This window comes from Cannabis sativa, chromosome 6, assembly GCF_029168945.1.
Source record: "Cannabis sativa cultivar Pink pepper isolate KNU-18-1 chromosome 6, ASM2916894v1, whole genome shotgun sequence".
Taxonomy (NCBI): Eukaryota; Viridiplantae; Streptophyta; class Magnoliopsida; order Rosales; family Cannabaceae; genus Cannabis; species Cannabis sativa.
The window spans coordinates 27,624,032-27,644,149 of NC_083606.1; the positions used below are offsets into that span (position 1 = coordinate 27,624,032).

General features: G+C 34.0%; 2 protein-coding genes across 3 annotated transcripts; one reads left to right on the forward strand and one right to left on the reverse strand.

Moving 5' to 3' along the window:
- Nucleotides 1-3,619: 3,619 nt before the first annotated feature.
- Nucleotides 3,620-6,676, forward strand: LOC115724517 (cell division protein FtsZ homolog 1, chloroplastic). The gene is made up of 6 exons (XM_030653814.2): nucleotides 3,620-4,049; nucleotides 4,506-4,605; nucleotides 4,814-5,043; nucleotides 5,220-5,387; nucleotides 5,723-5,956; nucleotides 6,177-6,676. Exons 1-6 carry the CDS (start codon nucleotides 3,771-3,773, stop codon nucleotides 6,441-6,443), a joined length of 1,278 nt encoding a protein of 425 aa, XP_030509674.1. The 5' UTR covers nucleotides 3,620-3,770; the 3' UTR covers nucleotides 6,444-6,676.
- A 19-nt stretch (nucleotides 6,677-6,695) lies between these two features.
- LOC115724516 (transcription initiation factor TFIID subunit 6) lies at nucleotides 6,696-12,619 on the reverse strand. Of its 2 annotated transcripts, none has more exons than XM_030653812.2 (12): nucleotides 11,976-12,619; nucleotides 11,377-11,463; nucleotides 10,865-10,966; nucleotides 10,668-10,776; nucleotides 9,022-9,125; nucleotides 8,796-8,933; nucleotides 8,591-8,686; nucleotides 8,324-8,448; nucleotides 7,908-8,040; nucleotides 7,586-7,711; nucleotides 7,387-7,498; nucleotides 6,696-7,292 (listed from the first exon to the last, which is right to left on the reverse strand). In XM_030653812.2, exons 1-12 carry the CDS (start codon nucleotides 12,099-12,101, stop codon nucleotides 6,931-6,933), a joined length of 1,620 nt encoding a protein of 539 aa, XP_030509672.1. In that variant the 5' UTR covers nucleotides 12,102-12,619; the 3' UTR covers nucleotides 6,696-6,930. The 2 variants fall into 2 exon arrangements, with proteins under 2 accessions (XP_030509672.1, XP_030509673.1); XM_030653813.2 differs by having other exon boundaries at nucleotides 9,022-9,116; nucleotides 11,976-12,554.
- Nucleotides 12,620-20,118: the final 7,499 nt, after the last annotated feature.

Sequence of the window (20,118 nt, forward strand, 5' to 3'; positions counted from 1 at the left end):
AAAGAGATTCTAGGCTTTATTTATTAATTAAGAGACTTTATATGTCTAATTAATAAATATATTAAATGACAATATTATTTAATGATTAATTTTTAGTTATTAAATAATTGGAATTGACATTTAAGTGGTTATATTGGAATATTGGCATTTTTGAGAAAATGAGATGGGAAAATGACAAAATGGAAAAATTGCAAAGTGGGGCCCAATCCATTACATGGCCGGCCACTTAGTGTGGATTTTACCATTTATTTTTCTATTATTTTAAAGCCAAATAAATCTAACCTAAACCTAGGTGGTTACCTATAAATAGATAGTGATGGCTCACACTTAAGATTGATGATAGATGAAATTTCTTGCCTTCAGGAAAAAGTTGAGCCTCCTATTCTATACCATAGCCGAAACCACATCCCTCTCTTTTCTTCTTAAAAAATTTCCATACCTTGAGTGATAGAGTGAGTGCCCACACACATCAAGTGGTATCTCAATCATAGTGTGTAAGACTGTGAAGAATCTAATCAACAAGAAGGAGAATCGGGCTCAAGAAGGAGAGAAAGAGATCCAGGTTCAGATCTTGATAATGCTCTGCTACAGAAAGGAATCAAGGGCTAGAGATCTGAACGGAAGGAGTCATTATATTCCGCTGCACCCAATGTAAGGTTTCTTGAACCCTTATGTGTTTATTTCATTATTTTAGAAATTCATATTAGGATGTTAATGAAACATACTTGTTAGTAAATCTAGATCCTGGTAAAATATTTCTAACAACCACGTCCCCTCATCTTATCACTCAAATGATTTTTGAGGTCACCCCCATGTGGCCTTGCCTTCTCACTCTTGAATCTCTCTTACTTTGCATCTAATCGTCGCTGCAAGTCTACAATGGACCAACTATCGCGCGGAGTGACCTGCGGGGATTCTCTCGTCCTAGTTAACAGAATCACTAGGAGGATCTCCTCATCTTCTAGGCTTGGGTGCCTTTGTAGTTCGGCCTCTCAGCACGGTTTTTCCTTGAGGGTTAGAAGGGCATCCAAACTTAAAAGCATCGGTGGCCTTCTCCATCCTTGAGGGCTGGCTGGCCGACGTGTCTTTGCGTGGAGGCTTGGGAGCAGATTTTTGTGGGAGCTCATTCACCTTGCCTTTACCCTTGTTCTTGCGTGGGTTTGAAATTTCAGCTTCAGTTTGTTTATGAGCTCGCCTTTCGGCCACGACTTCCACCGAGGGTTCCTCATTTGTTTCAGCCAAGTCATCAAACTTGCTCTGAAGTTGTTCCATCATTTTCTTCATCTTTGCGGTAAGTTCTCTTTACTCTGCTAACTCCGCCTAAGTAGCTTCTGACTCTTATGTTACTCATAACAGATTAGGGTCATGGTCGTAGTAGTAACCATCTTTGGAATACCCATCTTTTAAGTATTCCTCATCATCTCCTTCTTCTTCTCCACCTCAAGGGTTTTGGTTATCACCAAGATCATCGACAACATTCTCATTATCCCCTCCTCGGTTCTCAGCAGAGGTTGCACCTTCTCCATCATTTCGTGTCTGGAAGTCGGCGGCATGGGAGTCGGCTTCCTCCATAACTGTGTCCAGTGGAGCTTTCTTGCCAGGGTTTTTCGTGTACACACCATGGTTGAAGCGTGATGATAGTTACTAGACTTTCCTTAGTTCTAAATGAAAGTACCAAAATATTTATTGAGATTTTTGGAAAACCAATTAATAAGAACTCAAGGAAATAAAAGATAGTAAACGGTAGATAAACAGATTTTTTACGTAGTTCGGGCGTAATGATTCTTAGTCCACGAGTCAATAGTATTAGCCTCCTAGGGCGAATATTTGAGTATTACAAGTGTTTGCAATAAATAATCTCTGTATTCCATTTGTTTCTCTTTAAGAAGAAAGCTCTCTAGGAATTTTAGTAGAGTTTTTGTAAGTAAAAATTATTCACCCTCTACTTATAAAAAATGAGGGTATTTATAGGCATTCATGTGGGCAAGGGCATACCTTTTACCCACCTAGGGCTTCGTACTCTACTCACTACAAGGGCCTATCCTACCGTAGGACGATCTGACCATTGGTTGATAAGAACCTTCTTCATCGTATGGCGTACAGCTACAATGAGGGATTTCGTGCAAGCCAGGACACGTGTCGTGCAAAGGTCTCTCCTTTGCAAAATACTCTCTAACTAGGCCGTTGGGAAAAAGGCATGTCCAGAGATGCGTATGCGCACTACCACGACCTAGCATGGGGGACAAGATCTGATCTTGTGTCAGAAAAAGGTGTAGCCACCTATAGAGCCATTTTCATATGATGTTGATGTGGCAATTGATCATGAGACTACTACCATGTTCTGGGACCATCACCTAAGGGATTTCTATCCAGGAGCCATCTACCTTGATTACCCTTCGGGTTCGGGATATGTCAATTGTCCGCAAATAGCCTGTTTCATCGAGTGTCTAGTGCATGTTTCTAGGATTGTCAAGATGTCCCCTTCGGGAGACCTTACGAGTTATTTCGATTAATCCTTTCAGCTAATGCACCTTGTCCCTTAATCATGCCACGTGTCTCATGTGCCAAAATATGAATAACAATTGTGATATGAATAATTCTTTCATGGTAAACGACATGTTAATGAAATGTGTTATTAACATGTCCTTTACTATAAAAGAATTATTCATATCACAATACATTTACTACATGTCTATTCACATATGTAATCTGAATCAAAATCATATACATTATAGTGCAGGGGTGGACCCACATAGAGGCGAGGTGGGACAGTCACCCCCTAAAAAAATTGGAAAAAAATGTATATGCATTTTAGCTAGTTACAACATATTTTTCTAAATAAAAGTGATATCAATAAACATAATACAAGTTATGGTATAATGGTAAAGTTATTTCATGCACATAATAGAAGTCATGAGTTCTAATCCCAATAAAATCATATTTATTTTAGTATTTGAATTTTACTTTTTGAACTTCTATTAAAAAGAGTTATATATTTAGTTTCTTAATTATTAAACTCGATATTTTTATTGTTATTTTATTTTTTTTACTTTATACTACATTTAGTACTATAATACAAATTTGCATCAATTTTTTAACATGTTATATAATATAGAAAAAAAAAAAGATGCCCCCCTCACTTACGAAAAAAAATGTCGGCCTTTCAACTTAAATCATGGGATTGCAACTAGTTTTATGTTAAAGATCTTTTACTTTAATATACTACCGACTAGTTTTATTCATATTACATAATCTTAAGTCTCTTGTACGACCTTACAAGATTATACATTTTCCATCTGAATAAATAATTTTTAAATATTTATTAATTATACTTATATAATTAATATATTCATTTATATTGTATTTCATATATTCTATAATATATTATTCATTTAGTACTTACTTTTAGTCATAAATCGCAACAGTTTGGTTATATACAAATCCACACGTCATCTATCTCAAATCGCGATAACAAAATTTTATTTAAATAAATATATTTATTTATTAGTTTGAACCAAAAATATCATAATTAATAAATTAATGAAATTAATCAAGTTAACTTTGTGAATTCTAACTTATAATAAAATTAAACTATGTTTTAATTTTTTTTTTTCATCCATTTTAGAGTTTATTTTCATTCTTTTCTTTTTCTTCCTAAAACCCTAAAAAAAACCCATTTTGTAGCTTTAAGTTGTAATCGTTAAAGGGACTTCGTGAAAGGGAGTGAGTGAGTGAAGAAGACTAGTAAGGAAGAAAGGAAACCAAAGGAGATGTCGACTCTTCAGCTCCGAAATCTCAACGAGCTTTTCTCAACGTCCTCGTCTCCAATTTCCACTCAGTTTCACCACCGGAAGCCATTCTCTCTTTCTCAAGCTCCCCAACGAACATGCATTTCTCAGAGCAACAGACGAAGAACTACCCTCAAACGACACCGTTTTGGTGTTGTAAGTTGTTCCTTTGCTCCAATGGAGACTGCCAAGATTAAGGTGGTTGGTGTTGGTGGGGGTGGCAACAATGCGGTAAATCGTATGATTGGTAGCGGTTTACAGGTTTGTTTTTCATTACGTTTTGTGGGTTCTTGCTCATATTTTGAAATTCTCTCTTTCCATCACATATTTGGACCATTTCTTTGAAACCAGTGTGTGAATTGTTATGAGTTTTAGAATGTACTTTGAAATTTTTGTTTTTATTTTGTAGTATAATTGAAGCGTCAGAAATCGTTTTCTTTCTTTTTTTTCATTCTTATTTAGCAACCACGTTCATTTTGCTCCTTTTGTATTGAATTTTAGAGATAATTTAGAAAGTTGAGCGAGTTTTCTTAGTGTTTACTAATTAATTTGGAGGAGGGGTTCTTGAATAGCTTAACTGAATTATCTATAATAACTTAGGAAAGCGACATAACAATTAATTTTTTTTTTTTTTTGGTATGATTTTGAATAAATTGGCAGATCATCTTGTTTATTTACATTTAGTGGATTTATGATTTTTCCTTTTATCGAGAATAGGGTGTCGACTTCTATGCCATAAACACAGATTCTCAAGCTCTGTTGCAGTCTGCTGCTGAGCATCCGCTTCAAATTGGAGAGCTTCTGACTCGTGGACTAGGTCAGGAATTCTGGTGTAGCATTTTAGTTCCCAAACAGTTTTTTTTTTTTTTTTCTATATGAATTCATGCTGAATATACCCAAATGAGTATACATAATGAGTATATTAGTGTATTCTATGAGTACAAAATATGTTTTTATAAAAGGGTGCTGTATTCAGTGAGTTCTTTATACTGTCCCTTGATTGTAAGGAAATGATTGAGTTGCAGGTACTGGGGGGAATCCACTTTTGGGAGAACAAGCTGCTGAAGAATCGAAAGAGGCCATTGCAAATGCCCTTAAGGGTTCGGATCTTGTGTTTATAACAGCTGGTATGGGTGGAGGTACGGGATCCGGTGCTGCCCCAGTTGTTGCTCAAATATCGAAAGAGGCTGGTTATTTGACTGTTGGTGTGGTTACCTACCCTTTCAGCTTTGAAGGGCGTAAAAGATCCATGCAGGCAGGTGTCAATTTGTTTTTTATTTATAATGTCTCGAAAGTTGCATCATGCGTGCAAGATAGTTTAATGTAGAGCAAACTCGAAGCTTAGGTTAATGCACACAAGTTTTTTTATGCTGGTCTGTGCTTTCCTATGCTCAAGAAGGATGTTTAAGTATCATTTCTTCTTTTCTTCAGGCACTGGAAGCTATTGAGAAGTTGCAGAAAAATGTGGACACTCTTATAGTGATTCCCAATGACCGCCTACTTGCTATTTCAGATGAGCAGACGCCTCTTCAGGATGCTTTCCTTCTTGCTGATGATGTTCTACGTCAAGGTGTTCAAGGAATTTCAGATATAATCACAGTGAGTGCTTTTCCTTTGACATTTCATGTTGGGTGTTTGAATTTGTTTGGGACAAACCTGATTTCACCATAGGGCATTTATATCCCAATTAAGCATACCTTTCAACAGAATTTTTGAATCAGTTTGAAGTATGAACATATATGCCCTAACTATTCCGTATTAACACTGAATTAGTTAGTATATTTCTTCCGTTCAAGCTACGTTTGTATTATCACTGCCCCTTGGTTATCAGTTAAGCTTTGCCCGCTAGATGTTTTCTTACGTTTTTTCCATACCTACAAATGTATGCTTCCGTATCTGAGGAAGTGTTAGTTTTCCTGCTCTTTTTTTGGCAGATTCCAGGACTAGTAAATGTGGATTTTGCAGATGTTAAGGCAGTTATGAAAGACTCAGGAACTGCAATGCTGGGGGTTGGAGTTTCCTCCAGTAAAAACCGTGCAGAAGAAGCTGCCGAACAAGCTACATTGGCTCCACTCATTGGATCATCAATTCAGTCAGCTACTGGTGTAGTGTACAATATAACAGGCGGAAGAGACATAACCCTGCAAGAAGTGAACAGAGTATCCCAGGTACTTTAAGAATTAATTAGATCTCACCATGATTTAAGTTGAAGTTCATGTACTTCTTGTTAGAGCCAATTAATATGTTCTCTTGCTCTCTAACGATATGTAATGATACTTCCTAGTTTTTTTCTCCAATGGTGGGCTTTTCTTGTGTTTCTGTGTAGCAGGCTTTTCTTTTGTAGTTTCTCGATTTCCCATCTGATTATAAATGCTTATGCATCTTCAGGTTGTGACAAGCTTGGCAGATCCTTCTGCGAACATAATATTTGGAGCTGTTGTAGATGACCGATATCATGGTGAAATTCATGTGACTATTATCGCCACAGGCTTCTCGCAGTCGTTTCAGAAGACCCTATTAACAGACCCCAAGGCAGCTAAACTAGTTAACAAAGTAGCAGGAGGTCAAGAGAGCAAGGGAGTTCCCCTTCCCCTCAATGCATTAACAGCTCCTACTGTTCCATCAAGATCATCTCCACGAAAGCTTTTCTTTTAGTTCCTTTTTATGATCCTGTGCTCTTCTTTTCCCTGTGCTTTCCTAATGATATTAAAATTTGAGTTTTCTTATAATATTTTTCTGGATGGAAGTGCCATTGTTTGGCTTCTCCAAAGTTTGTAATTAAGGTGACTGAAACGAGCAGATGTAGATCATTTGATGTAAGAAATGAAAACTGCAACGAAACCAGTGGATCTGAAATAGAAGTAAAATTGTTTTCTTCTTTCTTAAAATTGGGTTTTAGAGCTCAAAGGTCAGCAAGTGATTTGTTTTTTATTATGCTGCTTCAAGTTTAAAATAAGTTATTATAATTTATGCCTTTGAACATCCCTTTGGTAAATTATAGTTTCTCAAGTACATTAGTTTACATATTCACATTTATAACCTATTACAATCCTCATACAAGAGATTAAAATTCAATGACCTATTCCAGTTAAACTTATGATTCACATAACCTTGACAGTAGATTCGACTGATCAGGAATCAATCACAAGAAGAGGGCTAACTCAGGTTTGGGAGTAAAGGAGAACACACTTTCACCAAAAATTTCAAACAATGACGCCAGTAAATGACCTGCATCCATATCCTCTTTCCAAGCCTGAGCAAGAACAGAAGATTTCTTTGTCATTTGACCTCCCAACTCTCTTGTTGGCAAGCTTTCATTTGTTAACGACCGAGACATTGATGATATAACACCCTGGGAAGCCACAATGCCAGTTGAAAATCCACCTTGCATGTCAGTTTGCAATTGCATGGAGTTAATCGCCATGCCCCCCATGCTTCCATCTGTGGCTATTTTCTTGAATGGCGGTTGCTGCATCGAATTGTCTGCACTTGCTTTGCGTTTATCTTCATTAAGAAAAAGAAGATGAGCACGAGGATGTGAAGATAAGAAAGTATAGATCTTACAGTAAAGAAACAGATAAAAGTAGTAGTCATATACTTGTCTTTACTGTTGCAATCTTCCCATTGCTCTTCAAAGTGGCACGAGAAGGAGGCAAAAAAATGCTACGGAATTTTTTCAGCTTATCGTGCATGCACTGACCAGATGCACACTAGAAAGTAAACAACTTTGTTATTTCCTGAGACACTTCAAAATCAAAGCAAATATTGAATATTATATATGTGAAATTGGAATTTACCAGCAAGGCTCCATATACACGCCAAGCTTCATGCCTCTTCATCTTGTCCTTTTGCTTCTCGAGTAGCATTTCTGGTTCAAGAAGCTGCATGTATGGCTCGAGATTTGGTAGAACAAGCAGTCGAACCTGTGCAGTGCAATGTTGGAAAGCATTAGAAATTGCACAGACTACACTCTAAAGCATGTCAAAATATAAGACAGAAGGATGAAACACAGCTGCTGATGTTTCAAAATATAAGTGGCCACATATAAAAAGGATTTCAGTAAACCAATAAAGATTTTACAATAATGCATATTTTAATGTGTTCGTCAAAAAACAATACCACACTTGGACCAAGAGCTGCTAGACCTTGGATAGCTCCATATTGCTGAGGTAATGCTTTTGTTGGGTCCAGGAAAGCATGAAGCAGAGTTCTAGTCACGCGCGACTGCAGATTGTGATAAACGTGCCCAAATCTGTTTGAAGAACAAAAGAAATACTATTTCACATAGTTAAAGGAAACAAAAGCTGACGGTTATGATATAATCTGAACCAAATATTCAAATAACAATAATAAAAAAAAAAATACTTCTACTATATACTTCTTGAAGTTGAAAATTTCATACATCCGAAAATATAATTATTGCAGATTTATTTATTAAACATAAACATAATAAGAATTATGTTTTATAGTAAATTCAGAAGTTATAAACTTGTAATCCAGTCACTATTCACCAAAACCCAAAAGAAAGGTTTGACCTTTTGCAAATTGAAGCAATCAGGTTTGCAGCAAAGTTTCTCAGCTCCCAATGATTATCAGAAACCCTATTCCCAAGTCTTTTAGCAACAAGGCATGTGACTACAGATGGCATTAACTGGTGAAGCTGAAAATAAAGTCAAGTGGTCTTTTTTTAGAGTACGCAACAATAGCTCATCATTGATGGTCAATGATTTGTAATCTAGGCATCCTATCAGTAAAAAAAGAAAAAAAAAAAAAAAAAAAAAAAAAAAAAAGAAGCTGCTTACATAAGGTTCTATATGTATACTTGGATTTTGAAGAAGACTTCTGGCAAGACGCATCAAAGCAAATAGGAGAGGAAAATTATTCATATTTTGTGTAACCTAAAGAAGATTATCTTAAAACAGCATCAGAAATGAGCAATTAAAACAGCATCAAGAATATGTTATAATTAACTTTGTTGAAAATACAACATCCATTTGCCATGCATACCTTATCAGCAATGAAGTAAATAAAATAAGGAACTAAAGGGTGAAGTCCGGAATCTGTTGCCAAGCTGATCAACACTTCTCTAAAAATGGTAAAGCCAGGCCTGTTCGCTGTAAGCTCCGTGACTTTATCGAAGTAAAGCTGCATAGACAACCGAGAACATTATTTGACATATTAGTCATGAATTGAAAAAATCAAGAGAAAACACATAAAACAAATACAAATATACCTGAAGTTCCCTTGACAGAACATGTTTAATAGGTAATTTAATGTCAATAGAAAGCCCATCTTCTTTACTCTCAGTTCTTTTGCCATCAGAGGAAGCTGCAAGTGCTACAAATAAAAGACAAATTATTATATCATCCAAAATATACCTTTTCACAAAGTGGCTTTTAAATATAAATACACATGTTTAGATCAATAAAACAACAAGAGGAAGATTTGAAAGTATTATAAATGGTATACAAAAAACAAAGAAATTGTATCAAGTATAAAGATCAGACCATTAGTGGTTAACTAATTCTAAGCTGATAAGCCTCCTATTCAGTTTGTTTACCAAAGGAGTAGTCTTAAGAGAGTTTTATTTAACTTTTACCAGTTGTTTAGTTGTTTACAGTGAGGTGTTTGTGACAGTCAGTAGTCCCGTGATCCGTAAGGGGAAACACCGGGTAAGCTGTGCAATATCACACCGCCTGGGGAAGGTCAAGTGGGATGATTCTGAGACTGTGTAGGTATGGGACTACATAGTTGAAGAGAGCTTAAATGGATTGATTGGTACTACCTATGTCAACAAGGTGCATCTTGTTTTTCGGTAGCCCATCTCGAAAGAACTCCACAGTTAAGCGTGCTTGGCCTGGAGCAATTTCAAGGATGGGTGACCTCCTGGGAAGTTTTCTCAGGAAGCGTGCGAGTGAGGACAAAGCACGCTGGAAACACTCGTGTTGGTCTGTAGGGTCAGTCATCAGTCCAGGAAGCAGCCAGAGTGGCGTACTCGTGTATAAGAGCCATTAGTCCGTGGGTGTAAGGGCCCAATGGAGGCTTGAAGCGGGGACGTTACAAATGGTATCAGAGCCTTGACCCAGCCGGAAGTGTGGTCGACGAGGACGTCGGACCCCGTAAGGGGGGGTGATTGTGACAGTCAGTAGTCCCGTGATCCGTAAGGGGAAACACCGGGTAAGCTGTGCAATATCACACCGCCTGGGGAAGGTCAAGTGGGATGATTCTGAGACTGTGTAGGTATGGGACTACATAGTTGAAGAGAGCTTAAATGGATTGATTGGTACTACCTATGTCAACAAGGTGCATCTTGTTTTTCGGTAGCCCATCTCGAAAGAACTCCACAGTTAAGCGTGCTTGGCCTGGAGCAATTTCAAGGATGGGTGACCTCCTGGGAAGTTTTCTCAGGAAGCGTGCGAGTGAGGACAAAGCACGCTGGAAACACTCGTGTTGGTCTGTAGGGTCAGTCATCAGTCCAGGAAGCAGCCAGAGTGGCGTACTCGTGTATAAGAGCCATTAGTCCGTGGGTGTAAGGGCCCAATGGAGGCTTGAAGCGGGGACGTTACAGTGTTTTATTTTCATTGGTTATTAGTTTGCAATTAGGCTGCTGATGTGGCAAGTTCTATACTCTGTAAATAGAGCAAGGGAATTTGGCAGAGTCCTTCTGTTGGATGAGAATAGAGAGTAATCTCAAGTAGGAGAGATCTAGCCCTCTTGAAAGGTTAGAAATAGGAGAGAAATCCTCTCGAAGAGCTATTTTGTGTAATTCTTTGGTGATTAATGAAAGATTCTGGTGGAATTTCATTACGATTGTTGTTTGTGTTGATAGATAATTTCTTCTCTAAGATTATTCTATCATAAGCCAAAGTTACAGCATACCTTCAACTGGAGCATTTTCAGGAATTGCAGGCTGAATGCCTTCAATTGCCAGCCAATGAGCACTAACCGATACATCAAGTGGTGGTTTGGGTAAAGGTGCATCAACTACCTGCAGGACTTAAGTATTTATATTGGGTCTTAACAATGAAAGTAATGACAAATATATAAATCTATTAGGTTCATTAATGACTTATTACATCTTTAAACTCCACATCCTTGTTATCAATGAAGAATAAATCCTTGTGTCCAGCAGCTCTCTTGAACCGCAGATGATCGCCCGAAGCAAAACCGTATATAGGCTAAGGTAGCACCACAAAAGTTAAAAGATAGCCAAAAAACTCAACTTTGAAAGAAACACATCAACACAATATGAACAATACAAAAATATTGAAGGAATGCTGTGCTTTTATACATACAAATAAGTCTAACAAGACAACTTTTATGAAAACACAAGTAGTTGTACAAATTCACCTTCCCTCTTCATGATTATTCGATCATATTACAAAATACAGACCCTAATCCTCCACTTACACTTAACTTCTTAAGAAATATTTTCTTCAAGAAAAGAAAAAGCAGCATAAATTATAAGTTTAAAATAATTCAAAAAAACATAAAATGATACAATATTCTACAAGGAAAGCAAGTTAAGGATGTTTGGGATTGAATGAGCACGACAAGACATCAACATCTGGATAACAATATGGCTTACCTCAACATGTCTTAACTTCAGTGCACTATCCACATCCTCAGTAGTAAGAGTAGTGCGTCTAGAGTGGCGCATGCATTTAATTGCCTCCTGAAGATTGAAAGTTTGAAACAATATGGTTGATATCTTTTGGTTGTTTTAAAAAACATTCTGCATAGTTTTCATAGTATAGACAAATGAAACCCACAACTCCGGGGAAGTGACATTAGATGTTCACCTAAACTATTCTAACACATACAATAACAGTATGGTCAATCTCTAAACAAGTAACAATATTAAAATTCAGGGATAGTTTTGAGTGTTAAAAAACAAAACAACATCTTATGTATTCAAAACCCTTGGACTTCGATACTGAACTAAAGCTAAATCTTGCATAATGGAATATGGTACAACTATGACCTACTATAACAAGATTTTAGCTTTAATTATGAAACAGCATTAAAGAATTCACACTCTCAACTCAAATTACATGGGTCTGTCCAACTTAAACTTGGCAAGTAAACTAAAGCTAGCTCTTGTAATTGTACTATGTGACAACTACATCACATACCCTTACAACAATTACGAAAAATAGAATTAAATGTGATTAAACTCAAGCATACCTGCATGATCTCACGAACCCGGTACTCAACATCAGGAGCCAGAGCCAGGGCCACATCTGGGGACAAATTGGTAATGCCAATGCTTTGAGCAATGACCTCAATTGCTTCCTTCGGCACAACGCTCATCTTTGTGTTTGGTTTCAACTTTTTGGATCCAAATTCTCAAAATTTATTCCAAAAAAAAAGTACCCTAAAATTTAAAAATTCAAATTTCACGTTTTCTAACGATGATGTCTTTTTTTACTACTTATTTCCTCACTTTGACGGAACACTGCTGGCTAGGATGTCGTTCCTCTCACCGTCACCGACTCCGGAGTAGGTCTATCATATTATTCGAAACTCTATGACTAACGAAGAGAGAGAGAAAGAAAAGCGGTGACTATTTGTGATGGGCCTTTCGGCGGTAAGCTGCGGCCGAAATTCAAGGTGGCGCAGAGTTAAATAGAGGGTCTCGAAAGCTGAGCTTGCCGGATTTGGGCGGCGTCGTCTCGTCGGCCGGTGGTGAGGTATATGTATATAAGTAGAATATGAATTTGGTAAACAGACTATGATAGGTGCAGAAGATTAGTGTAATGTGTTTCCCTTATACATAAATAACTAAATAAATAAATAAAAATAAAACTAAAAAAATATTATACCAACCAAATTTGAACTATCTCTCAAAAAAAAAAATTACACTATATAATATTTTTTAACTTTTTTTAAAAAAAAAAAAAAAATTACTCATTGAGTTATTTCGGTGGTTTCTATATGGGTTGCTGTATGGATTTTTGTTGTGATTTAAGTTGCACCATTAATTGCTATGTGAGTTTCTTTAAAAAAAAAAAAAAAATTAAAATTGTAAAATTAAAAAATTTCCAAAAAAAAAAACAAATTTATTAGGCTAAAGAAAAATAAACCTTATGTTTTTTGTTGTTTCTGCTATGAGGAGTTGCCACCTCTTGTTGCCATCTAAGACTTTGTTCCATTTGGCACCGTTTGTGAGCTTCTTTGTTGGTTAATGGAAGGAGCTTTTAATCCAAAAACAAAAAACAATATCAATCCAAATTTTAATGGTGTTCTAAAAAAATATGTAAAATTTGCAACATGCTAAAGTTGTACTAAATTTAGAACGAGATATAACATTGTGTCGCTGACTATTATGGTTCATTCATTTTTACAAAATTTTATATACTTTATTTACCATATTATCATTATTTAAACAATAAAAAAGATAAAAATATAATAAATATTGCTAAATAACTTTTTTATAAAATTATTTTAATTTTTTAATTTTTTTATTAACTAATAAAGTAAATTACTAATATACCCACCTTAAAAAGTTTTTTTATTAGCTAAGTAAACTTCATTTTTAAAAATTTAGCTACACTAACCTTCTCTTTTAATGAAACTTTTATATCTCAATAATACCTTTTATTATTTTATATTTATTTTTAATTAAAAATAGAAAACCCATATCATAAATAAAAAAAAATAAAAAAAATAATAAATAAAAAAACTCTCTCCCCACACATGGTGTTTTCATGCTCTTCTTTTATTTTTTTAAGAATCTCATGAAATCTCTTCAAATCTATAGGTAAGATCAACATTGTTGTCAAGAGAGCAATTACATTCAAGAGGTAAGTGAATGAACCCTAATTTTTTGATTTTTTATTTTGAATGTAAAAAAATTAATAAAAATTGTATTTTTTTAGCTTGATTCTTATTTTTTCATGTATATATGATAGAAACAACAATAAAAATATCATACTAGCCATATTATTACTATTTTGTAGTTTTTGAGTTGAAAATCCCGTCTTTGCAAAGTGAACCCAAGATTGAAGATAAATCGCAGAAGGCTCGACTGTTAATGGTTGAGCTCGACTATGTCAATTGAGATGGTGATTCTAGTAGAGCTCGACTATGTTAGTTGAGATTACAATTTTAGTAGAGCTCGACTGTTGTCAGTCGAGATGATAGACATAATGGTAGAGCTCAACTAGATTTGATCCCTATTAATATTTTTAATTGTTAAACTTTTTTCATCGATGTTTACTAAAAGAGTGACATTCAATAGATATGATCATTCTAATAGAGCTCAACTAGCTCGACCAAACATGGTCAAGATAGTGTTAATACTCAATTGTTGTTAAACTCTTTGATGGACACATTGATAACACTTAATTGAATTTAATTGAAAATTGAACTTGTTAATTATAATTTTAACATCAATATATTATAACTATTTTTTAATATCAACCATCTATTTTTCAGACAGGAATGACTCGAATAGTAATCTATGTTCAGTACAATGGGGAGTGGAAGGATGAACATGGGTCATATAAGTGGTCACCAAAAAATAAGGAAGGTATATCTATAATTGTCGATGATTCAAGCACTACATTTGAGATGTTATTGGATAAATTGTATAAGAAGATTGGAGCCAATCAAAATGACATCGAATTAAAAATAAGTTACTTATCCGTAACACTTGGAGAAAATATGACGCCACTTATTTTACGAGGGGATGAATGTCTTGCAGCTTATCTTTTGGGATGTGGAGAGAATAATTGTAGAACTGCACTACCTGTGGAGCTTATAAAAAAAGACAGAGGTGAAAAGGATATTGAAAGTTGCACAAAAGAAATTGAGCAACCCTTAGTAGATAACTACATTGATCGTGAATTCTACTTTGAAGAAAATGTTTGTGATATTGCTTCTACACCACGTGAAAGTGGTGTTAATCTCGATTGTGAATTTTCAGATCATCTTAACAAAAGCACAACAGGATCATTTCCAACTCCAAACCATTCACAGGAAGAATTGATGACTGAAAATCACATCGACCCATTTGACTATCTGTTGGAGCACTCAGACCAACAAAATCAACTCATAAGTGAAGATATATTTAGTTTCACAGATGGGTCGAATTTGGCGATTGGTCAAGAATTCAAGAATAAAGATGAGGTGAAGTTTACGTTGAAAAATATTGCGATGAAGGCTTTCTTTCAGATGAATGCAAAATCTACCAAGTCATTATATGTGACAAAATGCATTGACAAGTCATGCAAATGGGCGGTGCGTGTAGCAAAAGTTAGCAACTCAGAGCGTTTCTCAATACGAACTTATTGTAACACTCACACTTGCTCCCTTATCAGTCGAAAGAGAAAGCATCGTCAAGCAAGTGCAAAAGTAGTTGCTAATGTGGTAAGGTCAAGTTTTGACGGTCAGAAAGAGACACTGAAACCTAAAGTAATAATGACAATTATGCAAAACAATCACATGGGGATCACATATTGAAAAGCTTGGAAAGGGAAAAAGATTGCAAACAACATTCTTAGAGGTTCACCTAAATTAAGTTTTCCAAATCTTCCAGCTTACTTGTACATGGTTCGAAAGATGAATCCAGGCACGATCACACATGTGGAGGTGGATGAAGACCCTAAATTCAAATATGTTTTTATAGCATATGCGACATCCATTAAAGGATTTCATTGTATGAGAAAGGTTATTGCGGTGGATGAAACTTGGTTAAAGAGTAGGTACAAAGGAGTAATGCTCATTGCAACGACACAAGGTGGTAATTTTCATCAATATCATATTGCTTGGGGCGTGGTTGATTCAGAGAATGATGCTTCGTGGTCAAGGTTTCTCACAAAGTTACATGATCTTATACCGGATGAGAGTGAATTGGTCTTCATTTCGGATAGGCATCAAAGCATCATCAATGGGTTGTCAAATATTTATAAGAAGTCACAACATGGGCATTGTAGGTAGAAATTATCTCAAAATATTAAAGCACGTGTTAAAGTTAAAGGTGTCGTTAAATTATTTGAAGAAACTTCTAATGCCTATAAAATTTCCGAGTTCAACCAACTTTATGATGAATTGAAGAATAGATATCTTGGAGTTGCGAATCACCTAAAGCCTCTACTACACCACTGTAAGAGGGACTTTTCTTACACTTCCAAGTTGTCCTCCGTCGATAAATTCTCGACACTGAATTGTTAATGTGATCTTTAAGCTCTACATATTTGTTCGCCACTGCTGGATACATTCATACACCAAAATCGACACACACAAATAAGAGAAATTATTAATAAGGTATTTGAATATTCTTGTACTTTACTTAGGGAAATTTACTTACTGCTAATGGAAGAGGGAAGCCTGAATAGGTGAACGTGGACATCGTCTATGCTTTCTCATACACTGATATTGCTTTTTCTTTTAGTGGCTTTTGGAGTTGCTTTAACGTATACTCATAAGAATGAGTCCCCCGAGGAAATTAGTTGAACATTTCCAAATCATCAACCAATCCCAATAATTTTGGATCGATGTTAGCTTGTTTTTGTCTCCATGCATTAAGATTCAGAGACGAACAAGAGTGAAGCCATCTTTAATATTTCATTGTTAACTTCATTCTTCTTCCGTAATTTTTTCTTTTGGTTTTGGTCAGACAAATGTTTTAATTTGGTCTTTAAGTCGCCAATGGTGATGCATGAAGGTCTTTCACGAAAGTGTCTATCTTTGAATGATTTTGACTCAGCTTGAGATTCCCAACCTCTAGGGTACTTTGAGCATTTCAGTACAGATATTAATGCATATTGCATCAATGAGAATCGGATTGGTATCCCATTCACAACAAACCACATCTCTGAATCTCTGTAACAATCTGCTTCTCGAATGAGTAATAGCCATATCACTTAGCTGAAATGTCTACAGTAGTCAAAAATATCGAGAAAGTGGCCAAACCGAGATTCTTTAAACAATTTTAAGTGAGTCAGGTCATTTTTTAGTACATCATTAATGTGCATTGTGATCTCGTCCATCCGACTTTTCATACTTATTTTGCCCTCAAAATGTTTATTTTCCTTTAATATAGGCACCAATCGAGAAATTTTTTTCACCTACAATAAATTAAACATAATCTTTCTACTATCTAAATAACATAAAACAAATAATAATAGAATAAAGTGAACAAATTTAAAAAATATCGCATTTATTTTGTCTCGTGACACTGATGAAGGCTCTAATTGTTCTTCTCCATCAAATTCTTCTTGCTCTTCTCCATCGAATTCTACTTGTTCATCTCCATTAGATTCTGCTTGTTCTTCTCCACCCAATTCTACTTGTTTTATTCTATCCAATTCTGTTTGTTCTTTTCCATCTGATTCTGTTTCTTCTTGTCCACTTGATTCTGTTTTTCTTCTCCATTCGTTTCAGATTGTTCTTCAAAACTTCCCATTGACTAATTTAAATAAAAAGAGGTAATATTATACTAATCGAGTACAAACATAATAGTTAAGCTTTACCCACAAACGGTTGAGCTCAACTCAATAGTTGAACTTTATACTAACATTACAAGAATTTGGAGACTACATCTCGACCATGAATGGTCATGGTCGAGCTATAAACTAATATTTCAAGACTTTTGAGACTACATTGATCGAGCTCTACTAAAAGCAGTCAAAATTAAATCTCGACCATTTATGTTGGATCTCTACTAACACTAATCAAGTTATATAATATATCTAATAGACTTTAATAATCTCAAACATATTGGGTGGAGTTCTACCCATTTACACCATTATTTGATTGAGTTGTTGTTGTGCATGCGGGAGGAGTTGGTTCGTTCAAAATCAACTGTCGTTGGATTGGTTGTTTTGGATCTATAATACTTGATCTTTTGCTTCGTGCCATTAAATTACCAAACTATAGTATGTTAGCTTGGATGATTGAGCAATTGCACAACCTGAAAATGTTAATTATAAGTAAATATGCATAAAAGTCAATTGGTGCAAAAATTAGAAAACATCACTCTTGCCTAAAAAAACACAATACAATTTTTAATTTTAACCGTTAATTCATAAAATAATGTGATATTAGTATAGTGGTGTATTTATTTAAATTTAGAAAACAAAACAAATAAAATGGGATTTCTTCAAAAAATAAGAAAAAAAAATACATGAATTAGAGAACCAAAATCCAACCAAGCCAAAACTTAACGTTAAATTTAACACAAAAAATAATTAACTTTAAATTTAACATAAAAAAGAATGAACAAAATCTCAATTTATATTCTATTTGTTTTACACTAATTGAAATAAAAAATGATGCTCATGAATATGTATATGATTGTTTATATATAAAAAAAATATGTATATGTATTGTATTATTTGAGTATATATACATATATAATATGATATATTTATATAAATTAGAAAATATATATAATAAACTTGCCGGAATGGTGATTAAACTAAAAGAATTTCTTGAGTTTTATTTATAGAGGTTGGATTTATTACAAATTAGGGTTTTATTTTTAGGGACTTTAAGGGGGTAAATGATAGATTTAAGGAGAAGAGATGGAGATAAATTTATGAAAAAAAAAATCTTAAAAAGAAATAGTGAGGTGAAAAGAAGACAAAATAATAATTGAGCTTATTATTGGGGTTGATTTAGATGAAAAGATGAAGAAGAGATAAAAAAAAAAATAAACAAAAGAAGAAGAAAACGTGGGGATTAGGGCTGGGGTTTAGGTTATGTTTAGGTGAGTATATTAGTAATTTACTTTATTAGTTAATAAAAAGAATTAAAAAATTAAAATAATTAAAATAATTTTATAAGAAGGTTATTTAGCAAAAATGGTTTTGAAAGAGGGTTATTTAACTAAATATCCCTTATTTTTTCATCTCTTCTTCTCCTCTTCAAGATATTTAGCTAAATAACCTTAAAAAGATTTTTTATTAGCTAAGTAACTTTTATTTTAAAAAATTTAGCTACACTAACTTTCTCTTTTAATAAAACTTTTACATCTCAATAATACCCTTTATATTTTATATTTATTTTTAATTAAAAATAAAAAAACTCATATCATAAAAAATAAAATAAAAAAAAACTCTCTCCTCTCACATGGTGCTTTCATGCTCTTCCTCTATTTTTCTAAAAATCTCTCAAAATCTTATGAAATCTCTTCAAATCAATAGATAAGATCAACATTGTTGTCAAGAGAGCAATTACATTCAAGAGATAAGTGAATGAACCCTAATTTTTTAATTTTTTTATTTTGAATGTAAAAAACAATAATAAAAATTGTATTTTTTTTAGCTTGATTCTTGTTTTTTCATATATATATATATATACTAGAAGAAAGTTACGTGCAAGGCACGTATACTTAGTTTTATGTTAGGTGATACTTTTTATTTTATTTAAAAAAGATACAATAAATAATTAAAGAAAAAAATTGTTAATTATAATTTAAAATTATTTTTACATATATTCTATTAATGTAAATAGTGGTGTTGCAAATTAAAATTAAATATTGAATGCATTATATTAGTGATTTTGATTTAATGAATTTGTAAAACACTTGAAGAAAGCTTAATAATCTAACTACAAATCATTCTTAAATTAATTCAAAAATAAAACAAAAATTAATGGTCAAATAATAAAGCAAACACAATTTAAAATTGTGTAAAATAAAAAAAAAATTAAAAAATAATTACTAAATTGTTGATAATTAAAGATAGCATCTGTCTAATAACTATAGAAAAAAGATAAGGATACTCTTAATGGTTGGGTTTTAATCTTATTTTACTTCGGCAGAGACAATAGTGTAATGTTTATATTTTTCGCTTTTCATCTATCGGTCCATATATAATTGAATTATCTATTTTTTCATAAATAATTCGTACATGGAACAAATTTAAAGTTCAAATGTAGCAAATTAAATATGACTATAATCATACTAATCGACCAAAATAGAGTAGTACTAATTTATTTTGTACACTAACGGCTAAGTTAAAGCCAAAATGAATAATACTTGAATAGAGCAAGCAATGGACAACCTAGGACATATTTTGGAATTTTGATATTTTCAGCTATTTTCTTATCATATTTTGAAAGAGGTAAATTCATTGTGCATCAAATTAACTTTGTTAATTTAAAAAATGGCACATGATCACAAAAGTGCCAAAAATCGGCAGATGAACATGAAAAGAGAATGGACCATGTCAATGAGTCAATGACAAGACTAAAATGTATCGTTCATTAACTTGAGTACACAATGACATAAAACAAAAAATAAAAGAAATCCCATAAGAACATACAATGACTATTCGACTCAATTAAAGAAGCATAATGCATCTATATATATAAATATATC